The 18,724-nt window shown below is 37.9% G+C and overlaps 1 protein-coding gene across 1 annotated transcript in view; it reads right to left on the bottom strand.

Annotated features, from left to right (window-relative positions):
• Positions 1-18,724, bottom strand: part of gcgrb (glucagon receptor b) — an 87,630-nt gene that overhangs the window by 15,174 nt on the left and 53,732 nt on the right. The window contains exons 2-8 of the mRNA XM_012853991.3: positions 13,406-13,553; positions 13,134-13,230; positions 12,941-13,048; positions 10,354-10,442; positions 9,901-10,004; positions 7,749-7,905; positions 1,643-1,802 (exon numbers count right to left, since the gene is read on the bottom strand). Coding sequence (XP_012709445.3) covers positions 1,643-1,802; positions 7,749-7,905; positions 9,901-10,004; positions 10,354-10,442; positions 12,941-13,048; positions 13,134-13,230; positions 13,406-13,459 — 769 coding nt within the window. The 5' untranslated portion in view covers positions 13,460-13,553. The remainder of the gene's footprint in view (positions 1-1,642; positions 1,803-7,748; positions 7,906-9,900; positions 10,005-10,353; positions 10,443-12,940; positions 13,049-13,133; positions 13,231-13,405; positions 13,554-18,724) is intronic.

Here is an 18,724-nt window from a genome sequence, read left to right as displayed (position 1 = left end):
TTTCTTCTCATTGGGGATTTTAGGCATAACATCCAAATAAATCCCAAGACCCAATAAAGGACTTCTGTCATTGTACTCATCTGGCAGCATATCATGGTGGGCTGTCTATAAAATATTAATGTGGAAACCTAAAAGATTCATTCATAACAAAAGAGGAGCCACAGCTGTAAATGTCATGTGTGGGATTAGCGAGAGTTGAAGCTCAGGAATAATGTTAATTAAACAGAAGATACACAGTATGAGTGATGAGTTATTATAAACAAGTTGATGAGCTAATTGTAAGCAGTTGTTAAGGGCTAAACTGGGGGGTGGGGATTAGTATTAATAGCTGCAGAACACGTTATCAGGTAGAATCATGAGAAAATACATTTTTAATACAATGTATGAAGACGTTAAGGTAAGCATTTAAATGGCAAAATATGTAATCTTGCCATTTAAAGGAAAATATCAATTCCACACATTGTCTGGATTTGTTATGCTGATGCTTTTTTCAAAAAGCAACTTGTAGGTGACCAACACATTATGAGCCAAGAGCCCAGGAGGCTTAAAGGTCGTCTAAATTTGATTTGTGAGAATGATGCAGATCAAATGTAGAGATTGAGGGAAGGGTTGTGTGAAAGCCTGAGATCAAGTTTGTCATGTTCTTGCTAAAGGGCAATAACTCCAGAGCTATAACCACACTAGTAACCATTATCAGGAGATAAAAATGGTAATTTAATTAATTAGAAATACCATTTTTGATTGTGAACTATAGTGTTAGTCAAGAGTATCTGATCCTAAACCGAGTCAAGAGCAGAGCTTACCAAGACAGGAGTTTGACTGTGAGAGAGTTGAGATCAAGTTTAGGACCAAGACCAGAACATTGACAAAACATTTTCTAGAATTATTATTCATTATTTTAATGTAATGTTACGATTGGGATCGTAAGGTGCTGTTTTTAATTTTTTGTAATGTGCCCCACTGGCCCCAAATGCAGAGACGCCACAGAACACCAGAACTGCCAATATACCAATACCTCCTGGAGAACGCAACATTTAAAAAGACCACCTCATGCTCTTTTAAGAGTTTATAAATTAAACTCATATTCTTCTAGGTAAAACAGCCTAATTTCCAATACTAACCCAGCACCCCTGTCTTCTGCAGATTTGCGCAAAGTTGTTACGTTCAAGAGAATCTGCATTCAATCATAGCTTAATGTTTACAGCCTATAGACTGCATAACAATTGCCCTATTAAAAAGGTTTTATGAAGGATTGATCGACAGAGAGGCATTTTGGTTTAATGGTCAGTCAGAGTGTCAGTTTTGGGCCCCTCCTCTGTCTTGGGCCTGGGACAAATGCCCGTTTGTACCCCCTGTCGGCCGGCAAGATAGCTAGAACATTGTAATTGATATATGTGTTATTCCTCTGTAACTCGGCAGGTTTTTTTCATGCTGGATGGTTCTTGAGGTGAATACTTGGACTCAGATGGTGAGCCTTTCCATCTGAACCAGAGATTCCCACTCTAAATCCACCAGAACTCATTATTCAGGTTTTCTTACATATATTCTCCTAATAATAACTTAATCTTCAGGAAGTAAACATCAAAATTTTTCCGATCAAGACAGTTGTGTTACTAAGTGTGTGTGATGGTTTGGTTCTGACCCCAGCCGATGGCCAAGTAAATGTAGAGGTATTTCTTCTCGCTGAAAACGGTGATGACGAGAAGGCTGTGCAAGTAGATTCCTTCCACCAGCAGCCAGTAGTTGTTGGCCATTACGCTGTACTGCATCATGACCATGGCACCTCGGCACCACATCACAGCCTGAAATAAAACATGGTCTGAAGTAAGGTAGACGCCGAAAAAAAAGCTAAGATGTTGTTACATTTCATAGCCTCATAAATAATCCATACATTTTCAAAACTTCCACATAAATCATTGCCAAATTTATCTTACTGTCAAGACATGCGGCCTATATTCTAATGATAAAATATGCGCTTATTCAAGTTCAGAAGACATGATTTGTTGAAGTTCTTATTAGTTTTTGATTGTGAAACCGTGTATGTTGCACTTCCTTCTTTCCTCATAATACTGCACAGCAAATAAACAATAACTCTGAGAAGAATGTACACCCTTATTATCTGAGGAGGGATATTATAAGGTATAGAGTTTGATTGGGCTGGTCTGAGTTCCCCCATCGAAATGCGCTTCCACACCGTTCTGTGTTACAAACCAACACAAGTAAATGTTAATCAGCTGACGGCTCGGTCAGCTAATAAATAGCGAAGCAAAGAAACAAACCAGTGTGCCCCCCTCATTACTTCTTCCTTTCGTTGTACAGCTATAGGAGACTAACAGGTTATGACAGAGAGCCGGTTCCATGTAAGTAGTAGCTTTTAATTGTATAAGCAGCTAATTGAGAAGCAAATGGAAACACACAGTTGCTCACAAAAGGTGAGAAATTATAATAAAATAACATCATTTCATGACTGAATAAAGTGTACACAAATCCACAAAGGATATTAGCACTTATTGTAAGTGTTATCTCGCTAACTGTTTTGCCAAAAAAATAAATTATGCTTAGATTATATATTTCTCTAAACAACGGCTGTATTGTCAACTTCTTATTGGTTTTGCCCTGATCAAAAAAGAAGTTAAAGTCAAGTTTGTGAAATCGTAATTACGTAATCATATTTTTTCCTCTTAACCAGAAATAACACTGTGCCTTCGAATAATGTTGTGGTATCAATTAGGTATTGATTTTTTTCTTAGATCGCATCTAGTTTGAAATTTCAGCATCATGACAAACCTAGGAAGACATAGTCTCACTTGATCTTAATTTGAATATAGTTTCTTAAAACAAGGCATTGCCCTTTATTAAGGAAGACAAGCTAAGTTCATACTACTGCAAACAGATTCGTTCTACCTTATTTACAGTTTGTTGTTGCTGTTTTTGTTTGCGTAATGTTTAGACTTTATGTTGAAGGATTTAGACATAGACCCTTTAAAAGGAATATATCTATCTATCTATCTATCTATCTATCTATCTATCTATCTATCTATCTATCTATCTATCTATCTATCTATCTATCTATCTATCTATCTATCTATCTATCTATCTATCTATCTATCTATATATATATATATATATATATATCTATATCTATATCTATATATATATATCTATCTATATATATAAAATCAGGAAAAATGTTAAAGAACAAAGCGATGGCTCAGTAAACAGATAGTTGTTGATTTGCAACAATAATTGATGCAATTTGTCTTGACATATAATCAATATCTAATCGGCTTCTTATTAGGCCACGAGCCCTGTGGCATATATAGAAGTCATGGCCTTTAATCCCTAAATGTTTTGTTCTGGACCATTTATGTATTATACAACAACTCAGTGTTTCCAGCACCTGCTTATCCTTTTTTTCTTGACTATTCTATAACTAAAATATACACGAATTGGCAATATTTATGCTGTGCTTCCATTTATTTTAGGAGCATAGATTAACTCAGATCTGAAAATAGCATGTAACACGAGAGCATCATCCACTAGTTATTTGTTGAAAAATAAGTGGCATTTGCTAATATTTTGGTGCTCACTGCAGGTTGCAATGCAAGCTACAAAAGTATTTCTCTTCGTTTCAAGTAGGCGGACGGCTAAGGGAAGTGGCCTTGTTGCCTTTAATAAGGAAGGCCTTTTCAGAATCACAATCAACTTGATTCGGCTATGATCCTGCACTATCAAGGAATGTTACTTTGGTTACAGTACTCACAGCTTAAAGATATTTAGTGTACAAACAGTACAGCTTTTATGTAAAGAAAAGAAAAAAGGAAGGTTGTGAGTAGGGAAGCTGCAATTTACTGATTCTGTCTCACAGGAGCGTAGCTGACTACTCAAGCTTTAAGGTGTTTATTGTGCCTGGGGGATGAAACTCTATCTCTGGCAGCTAGTTTTTGCAAACAGAACTCTGTAGCATTGGCCTAAAGGTATAATCTTGTTTGTGTGTGGGAGGTGTGGGGTCTGCAGATATGTTAGAAGCCTTTATTGAAAACTCCATGAGGCTGCAGAATACCATCCTGGAGGCCAGCTGCACGCCAGTTGCACAATCCTCAATCAAATGTGGCAAATCCCAAAGAGATGCTCTATCCTCACTGGTGTTCTCCATAGGCCTGAACAACCTCAAACCAACTAATCAGCAACACTCCCTATGAATACTGACTCAGAAATAGGGTCACTATCAGTCAACTCCTCCACATGGATGACAAAGTTGTGCGCTAAGATTGAGTGAGCCATCAAGTCAATGATCCTAACTGCCAGGATCTACAGCAGGAACATTGAAATGTTTTTTGGGATGAAAGAAATGTAGCCAGAAGAAGACAAAGAGAGGGAAGGTAAGCCATATTTAGGAAAAGGCAGTCCCAGAAGGGAGAATTGCAGTTTTTTAGTTAGAGCTGTGAGTGGCTTTGAATAGCACAGGCCAATGGCAGCCATGAAGGAGCAGTTAACAAAGCAGCGGCAGCCAAATGCCTGCAACAGGTAGGGCAAGTTCTGAGCAGCTCCTTCTGCTGATGTTTTTTTTCCCCAATAATCAGGCACCCCACTTGAATAAATGTTTATCAAAAGAGGACATTCAGACCACAGATGTTAAAACATGAAAGCTACTATATATGTATAGAAGAGTCCACCCCAAATCCAGTATCCACAAGCTATACACTAGATGCAAAGGAGGCAGAGGACTTGTGAGCATCGGAGCCTCTATCCAAGATGAAACATCCAAGCACCAAGAGCATATAGTGAAGATGGCCTCAAGGGATACAGCCCTCAGTGAATGTCTCAAACAATAAAAACTTGAAGAGTAGAAGCGAGATCAACCATTGTGGGGAGAAAAACCCCTCCATTGGGTGCAGCACCAACAGATGATATGACCAAATCAGCACAGAAGCACCGATCCTAGCATTGCAGGAACAGGCCTTGAGCAGCATAGCAACAGAGGCCCAGATTTACCACACCAGGCAAGATCCCAGTACAGGCTGAAACAATCAAATAAATCACAGCAGGCAGTAATAAATACATGGAACGCCACACCTGTCAGGAAACAAATATGTGGAATGACATACCCAGATAGCTGATATAGTGTACAGAAAAACATGTACAGAACACAAATTAGAGACCTCTAGTTCCAAGCGGGAACCACTTCCTAAGGTGGTGGAAAATAACCAGGATAAAATCCTGTGGGGCTTCCAGATACAAACCAACAACATGGCATTAGTCAACTAACTAAACATTGTGATTATTGATAAGGAAAAGAGGATAGGCAGAGACAACCCCATGAAATAGGATTAAGCCAAACATTTAAATACATGTTTAACAGACATATGTATGCTGCAAATTGGATGAGACACAAACCGTAGCAATACTTGCAACATTCACTGCATTTTCATATGCAAGTCGTAATTCAAACTTCAGAGGACCTTCCCAATTAATTTCTGAATGGGAACTCCCACAGTAAAAAAGTGAATTTCCTGCACAATAGATTTCTAACACTGCGTTAGACTGGCGACCTGTCCAGGACCCCGCCTCTCGCCCATTGACAGCTGGAGATAAGCACCAGCACCTCTCGTGACCAGTGTTGTATAGTAAAGTGTTGTATAGTGAAGTAAAAATACTTCACTACTGTACTTAAGTATATTTTGGAGTACTTTATACTTTTCTCGAGTATACATTATTTTGATAACTTTTACTTTTACTTCACTACATTTCTGAACTTAATTGCATACTTTTACTCCAATACATTTTCAATGTTTGGTTTAGTTACTCGTTACAAAAAGAGAGACTCATGCACGCAAGTGTTTTGACCCCACCTACTGATTTACTGCGACAAAGTCGGGACTTGCCTGGGCTTGTTCATCACCAACAGGATAAGAAGCTGGTTCAGTGGTAAAGCAGGTTAAATTAACCTTGTGGTATAGGTAAAGCATCTAATAGCAGAGAGTCCTAATTTCCTTAACTAAATGATAACCTGCAGGTGTATCTATTAGAAGGTTTACCACTTCCTGTAGGTTAACTAGACCTGGTTTATCACTTAACCATGTTCTTAGTATACACCCCCTTTGCCTACACTTGGTTGTGTATAATTTTAAAGTGCATAGCACTGACCTTACTTGAAGAAGGAAAACTGAAAGCTTAGAAAAAGGTTGTATTTTCTGTCTAAACTTGGTCTAAATTTCTCCTGCATTTGGTTGTTTATATTATTTTAAGTGAATTTTACTTTCAAAGTTTACCAAAATCTAAAAAAATGTCATTCATACTGCATTTGCTTTGTTTTACTTTTTACTTATACTTTTTATTACATTACTTGAGTACATATATTTTTACAGTAATTTTCATACTTAAGTACAAGACATTTCAGATACTTTAAGACTTTAACTCAAGTAACATTTCAGTCAGTGACTTGGACTTTTACCAAAGTCATATTTTGGAGAGGTAACTATACTTTTACTTGACTCCGAGATTTCAGTACTTTATACAACACTGCTCGTGACCCCACAAGGGATAGATGTGTTAGTGATGCGTGGATGGATAGATTTCTAACACAGGTGTCAATCATATATTTTTTTTTGTTGATGCCGACTTAATGTCTCACCACTTCTGAAATGAATCCCTGCTTTCCCCAAGGTGTCATTGTTATAAAATAGCATTTATTGGACAAATACAAAACAACTTACTGGGCTCTAGAACAGGGGTCGGGAACGTATGGCTCGCGAGCCAGTTGTGGCTCTTTTAATGATTTCATCTGGCTCGCAGATAAAACAAAATATCACTGCTATTGTTTTCATCCGGGTTTTTCGCGCATGCGCGCCGGACTGGAAGGCAGAAGGCGAACACAATGGCGGGCACAAACAAAGGAAACGACGAGTTCTCAACGTATTTTTCTTCTTTAGATAACGTATTACAAGATCGTTTTAAGAGTAAGTTGATGGTTGATATCAGGACATAGGCACCGGCAACCCCATGAGGGATTAAGCGGGTCAGAAAATGGATGGATGGATGAATGGATGTTCACGGACACAGACCGCTCCTCAGCAGAGAGGAAGACCCGCCCGGCAGGTTAAAAATTTTCACAAAGGATGATTTTGGTGTTTTTGTCTTATTAAAATGGGTGGAGGTGTCGGCGACGTTGCAGTCTAAACACAGACGTACTAGCGCGCGTGAACAAGGGTGTAATGCAGCCGCCGTCTGCCGCTATTTCAGTAGAACAATGACCAGTGCAAAATTAAGTTGTATTTAACGGAGATGAAATGTAGACTGCACATTCTGTCGGGGTATGATGGCTCCCCCAGTCGATGTGCCTGGGTCCTTCTTCATTGAAAATATCCATTTCTTTTGTCTTTCTTCGGTAAACGAAAGAAACGTACATCCAATGAATTTGAATGCCTCTGTGTGCAACCGGGAGCACAACAAGTCGTAGGCACTGTTTACATTTCGAAAATAAACTAAATAAAAGCACGCTCTAATTCACCCGTTTTGTAATAATAGAATGCCAGAACAGTCCTGTGTTTGCCTACAAGCGGGACCCGGAAGTAGCGCGGACGTCGCGCGTGACGTCACACGTGGACTATCCTATTGGCTCTCACTGAAATAAATTTCCATATATTTGGCTTTCATGGCTCTCTGAGTCAAAAAGGTTCCCGACCCCTGCTCTAGAACATGGTAAACATGGACAGCAGAGGAGCTTGACGTGGTGTGGATGTTCTTACTGGTATGTTGACCCAGGTCTGTGCCCTGGTGGCATTGTCACTCTTTAGGTCCAGCGTGGGGATCACCACAGCGTCTTTGACCAGAATGGACACAGCTCTCAGGATGAACGAAGCAAACAAGTTCATGTGGATGTTGTTCCTCATGCAATGAAGCTTCCTAATGAAGAGTTGGGCACGTGAGATATCCTGATGTTTTCATGTGTCATATTTAAAATTCAGTGCTATACCTTTACAACACATCTCGCTTTCCCTCAATCTCCTTACCCTTTGTCTACTATTCTTCTTGTCTCCTTTCTTGTTTTGCCATGCCTAGGGTACTGTGAAAATGTTGCCTCCTTAACTTTCTTCTGATTTTGGATAATCAAATTGTAATATTAAGCAAAGGCCACCAGAGTAAAAACAAAAATCTGTTTTCAGATGAGGATTTAATTTATCAAGGGGACAAAGTAATGCAAACCAGCCTGGCCTTATGTGGGGAAACAACTTTTCCCATTATTATTATTATTATTATTATTATTATTATTATTATTATTATTATTATTATTATTATTATTATTGTATAATTAATTACAGTTTTATTTATTGACTTGCCACCCCCAGGTATGATTACATCGTCCTGTACAATGCAGAAACCGCCTAAATAGTACCTGTCGGAATACATGAAGGCTAAAAGATCTCAAAAGTCATTCCCCATCTACATAAATTCAGAAATAAGAAGAAAAAATGATCAGCAACTATCAGTCTGAAAAGGTTAAGAGCTTAGTTCCCTCACCTTTGCAACTCTATAGCAAATAACAGTGAGAGCCATTTTCTTCAAAGGTAGACATCATGGAACAGTGGTAAACCTTCCCAGGAGGGGCCAGGCCACCTAAATTACTACGAGAGTGCAACCATGTCTCATCTAGGAGGCCACAGAATAGCCAAGAACACAAATCAGAGTGAGCGTTTTTGGTCTGGATTGTGTAACAAACAAGGAATTTGACTGCGGGTTCATGTGTTCACAGCACACAGCCGTTAAATATAATGTCTGTAGGTTACAACATAACATCTAAAGCACTGCAGGCCCAAGCTGGTTCAGTTAAGATCTGTCTTTATAATTAAACAATAAGAAAGAGACTGGACAAAAATGTCATTAATAACAGAGTTCCAAGACAAAAATTACTTCCAACCAAAATGAACATAAACCCCCGTCTTATGTTTGCACTAAAACATCTTGATGATCCCCAAGGCTTGTTAAAAAAATACTGTGTACAGATGAGATAAATATTTTGAAAGTTGTGTCTTGTTACATCTGGTCTAAAACCAACATAGCATTCCAGAATAGAAGAATATATGGATAGTCAAACACGGTGGTGGAAATGTGATGGTCTGGGGTTGCTTTGCTCTTTCAAGACCTGAATGACTTTGTGTAACTTATGAAAGTTTAAATAGTTTGTAGCAGAAAAGTCCTGACACAGAATATCTAGCCATCAGTGTGTGACCTCAAGCTCGTACAGCAGAACAATGGTACAAAGTACACCAGCCAGTCCACCCACCTCTGAATGGCTCTAAAAAATAGGTCTTTGAGTGGCCTAGTCCAAGTCTCGACTTAATTGACCGCATATGCTTGACACACCCAAACAGGGCTTGTGTAAAAAAAATTCTGCAAAGAACACTGGGCCAAAATTCGTTTGTAGCGATCTTAAAACACTCTTTGCCAGATATCTCAGCCTCCTAATAAGTTTAGGGGGGAATAGTTTTTTTCACATAGGACCTCCAGGTTGGTTTGGAAAGCTATGTTTCTCAATAAATGCATTTAATCGGCCTGCGTTTTCCAGTTTTAAAATATTGTTTTCCCATCATGTATAACAAAAAATTTAAACAGAAGTCTGTAAGGGGACAACTACTTTTCAAAGCAGTACATGTTTTCCTTTCGATCATTTTCTATCAATTTAATTCTAAAATATTATATCTTGAATTTTATACCTTTATCATCTTCGAATTCAATATTATGCTATCATTTCTTTTATGACAGTTATTTTTGGTCTCACAAATTTATTTTTTATTCTTCCAGTTCTTCAACATGGGTACTTTTTTTACAATTTATATTTTTTTGTAGAAATAGTTTTTCAATCTTGTTTTTATCCTTCTTTATGTTTTATTCATTTTGTACCTGAAGCTGATGAGAATCCCCAGGGCCAGGAGGAGGGCTCCAAGTGAAAGAGAGTAGCCCACTGTGTACATGATACGCAGCTTGCTAAGGGTGCGACCATACTCCTGCAAACCCAAGTGAAACACAAACACAGTTATCTCTACCGCATTCATACTCAAGCCACACACAAAAATGCTAATCAAATTATTTTGGGGGCAAAATGCAGAAAAGACTTCTATAAGAACAGATGGGAAGATTTCAGATGCTGTCTTTTTAGATTGTGTTAGAAGTCTGAGTTTCATTTCAATAAAAATTTTATTCATATAGCACCAATTCACAATGCATGTCATCTCAAGGCATGTTACTAAGTCAAATTTAATCAAATCATACAGACCAATTTCCTGACCATCTGTCACAGCAAGCTGCTTTGAACGTGTTCAGAGCTAAATATTCAAAGACAACGATTTCACACACCTCATCGGGATCGTCCTCACATTCACTGGTATTCTTTTGTCTCCATTTACCGTCTTCGTTGCAGACCATGTAGACCAGACCCCGCTGCACTGTTCACAAAGACACATAAGTTGTATAAGGGTGGGATCTGTTCTATACTCCCTACCGTCTAAAAATAAATCACTAAAACATTAATTTCAGCAATGCATCAACATACCTTCCTGTTCTGTGGGAATGTCCACACCTGGAACTATGCTGTCCTGCGTTCAGCGCAACTTAACTGTGTTTTGTTAGCAAAGGCTTTGGCTTTGACATAAATAGAATAAAGGTTTCTCAAATGGCAAGACGTGTTTTTAAAAAATCTGTTATTAGTGCAGAATAATTCAGTCCACCTTTAACAGGACAATTTATTGTGGCAATATTTGGTGCTGTACTTTTGTATTGAGCTTTGTCACCATATCTTTTTGTACTCTGTACGGAAAATGCCATCACACCAACCATTTAAAAGAGTTTTAAGTACTTATTAAAGAGCATTTTAAAAACTAGTGTAATTGTGTGTGACTCACCAGCTCAAGGAGCAGTCTTTATTAGTTTACTCCGTCAACACAACAGGGAAACTCAAGAACTACTTGCTCTCCTTCTTAAAATTAAGAGCCTAAAACACTGAGAACATGTGCTAGATCCAACACACATTTTCCTATTCAAAACTCGTAATATTAGCTCACACTTATTTTGACATAATTAAACACATTGATAAGAAATGTTTAGTTGTTTTGTTGTGGTGCTACAAGATTTTACTGAAATAAACACACTCTGAATGAGTGGGCAGTTCAAACACAGTGAAAATTTCAAAGAGATTAGATTGCCAGATAACATTTGACAGTTGAGTGAAATATCTAGATTTGTTGCGTAACTGTTTTATGTTCTTGACATTTTGATCTCAAACAAGCTTTCTTGACCTGGATAACTACAGCAAAGTACCTCTTAGCGGCGATGATTCCCCTTACTTTGACGTGAAATAACTGAATTACTGTAGATAAAAAGTAGCATTGAAGTTTGTTTAGTATTAAACTGCCGTGATCATCAATGTTAAGAGTGTCTTTCAATGACAACTTGAGTAATATAAACGTCAAAGTGACTAATGCCTCAATAGCAAAAGAACACTGCTTTGATGGATCATTGAGGCCCTTTATAAAGCCTACTTTTTAATGTGCTGAAAGGGCTGACAAACATCTGACCTTCAGAGTTTAAAGTACAGTACGCTTCATTTAATGTATCTCTCATTCAACATATTGCAGATTTCACTTCACCTCATTCATTTAGAATAATTTGATTAAATTGCAAGGACACACAAATAGCTTGGTTTTTATTACGAATCTGTTTCCATTTAATCCGCAGTATCAACGAGACTGGATGAGAACCGTGTCCTTGATGTGATTTTCAAAGAAACTGAGCTCAAAAAGTTTTGACGGAAAAGCCTGTTAAGAAATGTGTTTGAAACTTTACTTGGAAGACGGGAAGCATTTTATTTCTTTTGTGAACAGAAGACAGACCTTAAATGTACTAGTCATTTGTTGGTTTGGAAAAATTCTCCTGCTGTAACAAAACGGGCCACATGAGGATCTGTGTTTTTCAACTGAATGTCAAACATAGTAAAATCCTTTTAGCTTTTAGACAAATATTCCGTCACAAAGACCACATATATACTTTTCCAGTTGCAAATCATCGTTTAATGAAACAATGCAGCTTTGTAATCAACCTCAACACCCTGATGCTTTGACTTTAGCTCACCTTGAATATAAACCATCATGAGTGTGCAGTGATAATGAGACAACATGGTACAGTTAAAAACAGTACCCTTTAGACCGAGTATACATGTACAATTTACAAGCTGTAACACCAAAGAAATGTGCCAACACACACAAAAAAAAGATATTTAGAGCTTCATTATGATTAACAGAAAAAACAAACTTAGATCATCATTTCATTTCTGAAACTCCACTAATGTGCATGTGAAGTATCATTACTTCAAAAAATCTGAACAAGTCTGAATTTTTTCTCGAACCACAGCACTAGCATGTGAAGGCTAGGATCGACTGTCAAGAGGCAAGAGTGTATTTTTGCCAAATCACCTGCAAAGCATCTAAAATAAATATACCTTTCAGCATTTTTCCCCCCACAGCTCTGGTTTTTAAGACAGGAGAGCATAAATCTAAGGGAAGGTTTAATTCCCCCTTTGAATGTAAATCTTTTTACTTTTGTTGAATCTTTTGCAGGAGAAGATCTACCCTCGTCTTGTTTCTGAATTAGAAGAAGACTAAAACTGAGGTTTGCTCTCTTTTGAAATCTACACATTCTTTTGTGAATTTGCACATTGGATGGTAATTTTTAAAGTTGATCTTGGAACCTGCCATTAATAATCCATGACTTTTTGTTTCTTCTAACATAGAGGCCAACCTCTCTTAGCCACCAAAATTGGAAAGAGAAGAGAACATGCCGTTCTAGTGAGGTAAAAGGCCTGTCGACATTCGTAGGTCAGGAAAAGGCAATAACAACTAAAACTGTAGGAAATTATTATTTTAGCAGACTACTGCTTTGTGATACTGACCTTTGTGATACCATGGCAAGAACCATGGGCAAGAGACATTGACAGTGGTACCTGGAAGTCCATCAGGCCAGCAAGCATATGAATCAAAGGTCCTGTTACACACCAACCCTGTAACACACAGAACAGAAATTGTTGCTGGTGGCTCATGTAGGTCAGAAATTTAATTCACCTCCGTGAAGTTTTTCCTACTCACCTGTGGCAGGGGGTGTGGAATCGATAAAGTCCAAGCACTGGTTCTTGTAGCTGCCCCACTTCTCCTTCAAGAGCTCCAGAGAGTTAGCAAAGGACCCCTGTAAAAGGAGAGGCTTTGCACTAAATTCCAACTAGACAACAGCTGTTTTTCTTTTCTCTCTGTGGCTTCTCAGTCCCACTCAGAGGTATTCAAGGATATGTGGATTAGGGAGGGATTAAAGTTAGGTTTAATTTAGTGTGTGAAAGAGAAGTAGAGTATCAGTAACAGCGTACCTTAGTGCAGCTGGAGAGAGTAAGCAAGGCCAAGAGAAGACACACCTGGGACATCCCACCGATGCTGGGAAGATAGGGGTCGGTGGGGACCAGAACACAGAGGAATCCCAACACATGAGGCAGTCTCGGCCCTATTTCACCCCAAGGCCTGTACACACAACATGGAGAGGCTTCTTATATGAGTGTGGGAGAGGTGGTTTGGGATAAACTTGTCAGACAGCATTTGCAACAGGACATTTTATTGCTTTCCAGTCAAACAAATGCTGCTCTGTGTCAGTTTTAAAAAAAAAAAGTATAATGAAACCCAGGAGCACAATTTACACCCTAATTTATTTCAGCTTTTCAGTGAATGATCAAGCTATAACATAAGGAAACACTTTCACCTCTACTGTAGAACATCCCTTGTTAATACTTGTTCGTTCAATACGCCGATCAGTTAATCATACAGGTACTTTACAGCGCCTTGGAAAAATGGTCTTACTTCTTAAATTTGTTTCTCTCAATTTCTTATGTTACAACCACAACGTTCAATATATTCTATTGAGATTCTGGGTGATTCTGGATTCCTGTTCATCAAAGGGACAGAACAGCCAAAGCACAGCTGAACGGCATTGTGCATGTTTTCCAACAACCGCATAAATGCATGGCACACCTCAGGAGGGCCAGCAACTCAGGGCAAGTAGTTGACCTGCACCTCAAGAGTAGAGGACTCCATTTTGAGGACAATGATGTTCAGATTTTTCAACAGTGAGGACAGATGGTTTGAGGCTCCTCAGTTGACAAAGACTCCTGGAGTAAACAAATACTCACAAAAACTTAGAAATGTTTGTAGTTGCCATGACTCAGATGATTAAGGATCTGCATAGGTAAGCTTTTTGAATGTAAGGGGAAACTAGCAGTAGGACTACTCATCCCATAATGCTCTACTGCTCATATAACACATGGCTTGTATGTTTTCTGGGCTTTAAGTGAACCAGGACGGTCCTCATTCTACATAGTGTCAGAAGTGGCGAACTACAACACTCTGTGGGGTTTTCAGGTGTAGTGATGCACAATGGGTAGAAGTAAAGGAGTAAAGTAGTGAGAAATTATTATTTTTGCACAGTTTACATCAAGCTGCGCAGTGAGCGAGTGTTGCTATGATACGGTTAGCCGTAGGCAGGCAGGAGAAATACAGCAGTAATGCAGTATTTGTTTTTCATTCTGAAAATGAAAGAAATGCTGAAATGAACAACTGGCTACATCTGTACAAGTAAGTCCTCCAGAGGCGTTAGAATTTTCAGTCACTGTCAAATGGCCAACATGGATTAGAAGACTCGAGAGGTTTCGTACTGCGACAGCTCTAAATGAAAAAGAAGAGGAAAATCAGGTGAATTCACTTTTGTATGTAACGGGGACACAGCTGATGATGTTTTGGCTGTTTTAACATTGACTGATAATGACATAAAAAGAATGCAGTTTAATCACCATTTGAACAAGATTATTTTGGAAAAAAACTCCAAGATTTTTTCGAAGAGCACAATTCAATTCAAGATGTCAACAAGACAGTGAGAGTGCAGAAAATTTCAAAACAGCCACAGACAAACTTGCAGCAAAATATGGTTTCGGAAAGACAAACTCATAAGGGCCGTAATGGAAGTTGGAATAAAAGACAAAAAGCTGTCAGAACAACTGCACATGGAATCTGAGTTAAAACCAACACAAGCCAATAAAAAAGGTTGACGAAGTGAAACAATAAAAAAGTAGCAAGTGATACTGCACAGCAGTGTTGCAAAGGACAAACTATCAAACATGGATGCCAAGAAAAAACAAATATAAAAGAAGTGAAGGAAAAGTCATGGCAACGTTCAAAGAAGGGACAGAGAATTGAAAATGTGAGCAAGATTGTGGATCAATCAAAAGAACAAATACTCATGGAAAGACTGTACAGCTAGAGATGTAGCATGCCATAAGTGCCAGAAAAAGGATAATTTTGCCATAGTTTTTATTCAGGTGGAGCTTTAGGGCTATGTGAGGTCACAGAAAACAATGATAACGTTGTAACGTTCTCTGCAAGTATAGCAAGCCTCAACCACCCGTCAGCAGGCAGCTGGCGAGGCGACCTGACTGTAGGCTGAGTAGGAAAAGGCATCTTCCAAAACAAGCTTTTTGCAGTCAAGCAATATTGTTATAAACCAAGCAGATATTTCACTTTTCCACAGCTATTGTAAAAGTTTCGTTACAGTCACAGAACCTGTAAGATGTCAAACTTTGATCGCACTTTTTGCAGCACACTTCTGCCATCCATCCATCCATACATCCATACATCCATCCATTTTAATGGGGGAGGGGGTGGCACATAAGAACCAACAGACAGTCATCAATTAACCTAACAGTCATGTTTTAGGACTTTGGGAGGAAGCCGGAGTACCCGGAGAGAACCCACGCATACCCAGAGAAAACATGCAGAAAGACCCAAGGTCAAACCCAGCTGATGAACCCAGGCAAGACAAGTTTATTACATTCCAGTAACAACACAATTCAAAGTGCTGTACATGGATAGACAATAAGAAAATAAAACATACAGAAGGAAAGTAAATTACAGTAGAATAATAGTGGCAGGCAACTCAATCTAATGATGTTTCAGTGAATTACAACAGTTTAAATTGAACATTAACATTTAAAGGCAACTCTTGAAAAACAGGTTTTTAACCTTGATTTAAAGGAACTCAGGGTTTCAACACTTTTAGTCTTCTTGGAGTTTGTTACAGCTAAGTGAAGCATAAAAACTAAATTCTGCTTCTCTGTGTTTGGTTCTGGTTCTGGGTATGCAGAGTAGATTTGAGCCAGAAAACCTTAGTGGTCTGGAGGGTTGATACACTGATAACAAGTCTGTGATGTATTTAGGTGCTAAGCCATTCAGTGATTTATGGACTAACAGAAGGATTTTAAAGTCTATTCTCTGATATACAGGGAGCCAGTGTAAGGACCCTAGAACTGGGGTGATGTGCTCTACTTTCTTAGTCTTAGTGAATGGCAGACCTGCGAAAACACTGGTGCAGCACTCAATTGAACTAAAGATAAATGCATGGATTTGTTTTTCAAGATCTTGTTGAGACTTTAGTCCTTTTAATCCTAGAAAATGTTCTTTAGGTGAAAAGAGGCTATTGCAGCAAAGCCAGAGCTACAGTGGTTTTCATCAAAGCATATCCTTGTATTGAAATGGTTAGGTCAAAATCAAGACCTGAATCCAATTGAGTATCTATGGAAAGTCTTGAAATGTGATTTTCACAGACACTCTTCAGCCAATCTGACAGAACTTCAGATATTTAGCAAAAAGGAATGGGTTAAAAAAAAGTTTTCTAATAACAAAGATGAGGCACACTTTCCATATTTGTAAAAATTGTTGGAAACCATGAGTATTTTTTCTTTCCACTATAGATTCTTTTTTCCACTACTTAAAGGATCACATAAATTGTAATTAAAAGATACTGACGTTTGTGGATTTAACGTAACACAATGTGAATAAGTTCATGAACCCCAAATAGATTTGCAAGATGCTGCACTCGTGCATGTGTATGCTTATTTCCAGGCTGGCATCCTGCGGCATCAGTCGACCTTTTTTTTCATCCACGCAGTTGGAGAACAAAACGAAATCTGAAACGTTTCTGCAAAAAACACTTTGACCATTGTAACATTTTTGGCTAAAACGTTTCAAATTCCATTCTGTTCCAGTCGATTTTCCTTCAGACGCAGAGGATCTTAAAGTGCAGAGTCCCAGCTTCTCACAGAAATCTGAGCAGAACATCAATAGCCTGCAGTGCCTTACAGATTAGGACATTGCTTGACAAAAGGACTACAGAACATTAAATAAATAAATAAAATTGCTGAGATTTTTCCACCCTGTAAAAGAGTTTATTTCTTTGGATTATGCAGTTATAATCCTCTTTTTGTATGAACACACTGGATTCCTATCAAGTGTGCAACAAGCAGGCAGAGAAGGAACATACGTGGTTTGGGGCTGAGTTCATGGTACAAAATGGATGAAATAGGCATCAACAAGTATCTTCAGAAATGTATGTTTTTATTTGGATAATCAATTCGAATCTTTTGTAAATTCAGAATATTATTCCTAATTGAATCTTTACCAAAACTCTTTATATATATAACATCTATGACTGGATTACTACGCCCTTATTTTTAGAACTAAACATTCTGAACAACAGGGTTTAGGAAGATTAAAAAAGATAAGCTTCAAAATATGTCAGGTTTGAAAGGCAAACTAAACACTGATGGTTTTGCTCTTTTCATAGATTTGTGGTCAATGGCAAAAATAATAATAGTAATCTGTTTTTATCCTTTAAGCTGCTGCAGTTGAGAATGTGAGCTATTCCTGCTGCTTTGCTGATTGTGTTCCCCAGATTGCATACCGTTTTAGAGAAAACAATTAAATTACTAACTCCTAGTGTAAACACAACAGCACTAGAAATGATCCATTGTTATTTGTGCAATGAGCTGGGGGAAAAAACAATAACACTAAGTTTGTCATTGAAATGTTACTTAGATTTCCTATCTGTGATGAGAAATTATATTAAGATTATCATCCTCCTTTCCAGTATATCAAGGGACTATAAGAACAATTTGAAAAAAAAAAAAAAAAAGTAAAATAGTGTGTAAAATTGCCCTGGAGCTCTTGTACTGTTCATACAGCGCTGTAGAGAAATATTGATTTAGGGCCACATGCATAAGACATACACAAAAAGCCATGAACTCACCTTTTTTTGATGGTATTTGAAAAGCATAGGTCAGATTCCTCAGATCAGAACACTGTATATTATATATACAATATACCCAGTAAAAAATAAAGTGGAAAGGAAAAGAAAAGTATAAAGATTATCTTTGCTTCATAAATGGTCACATCTGTTCTTTAGCAGCCTTTTTATATACACATTAATTGTAGGTGCCATATGTACATAGTGCAAAGATTAGATGTTTGGAAAGTAATCACTATTTTTTTTGTCAAGATTATTGTTTTCAGATCCTTTTACCCAATAACCACTGCAGACAGGCACAAACACCCCTACAAGGATAAGCAGGTAAAAATATCGGACGGATTGATTATAAAGTTCAGATATGAAACAGTAATTAATATTATCACAGTTTTGTTCAAATGTATTCACATTTGCAAAATATATTAATACAATTCAATGAAAGGGAAGCAAACTAAATCCCTTTTCCTGCAGCATAAGGCATGATTTAATATCATCAGTAGTAGTGTTATTATTGGTAGCATTAATATTTCCATTTTTTCATTCGGTCTCATTTTGACTCTCCCACAAA

The sequence above is a fragment of the Fundulus heteroclitus genome, chromosome 5, assembly GCF_011125445.2.
Source record: "Fundulus heteroclitus isolate FHET01 chromosome 5, MU-UCD_Fhet_4.1, whole genome shotgun sequence".
In the NCBI taxonomy this organism is placed as follows: Eukaryota; Metazoa; Chordata; class Actinopteri; order Cyprinodontiformes; family Fundulidae; genus Fundulus; species Fundulus heteroclitus.
This window is presented reverse-complemented; position numbering and strand designations above follow the sequence as displayed.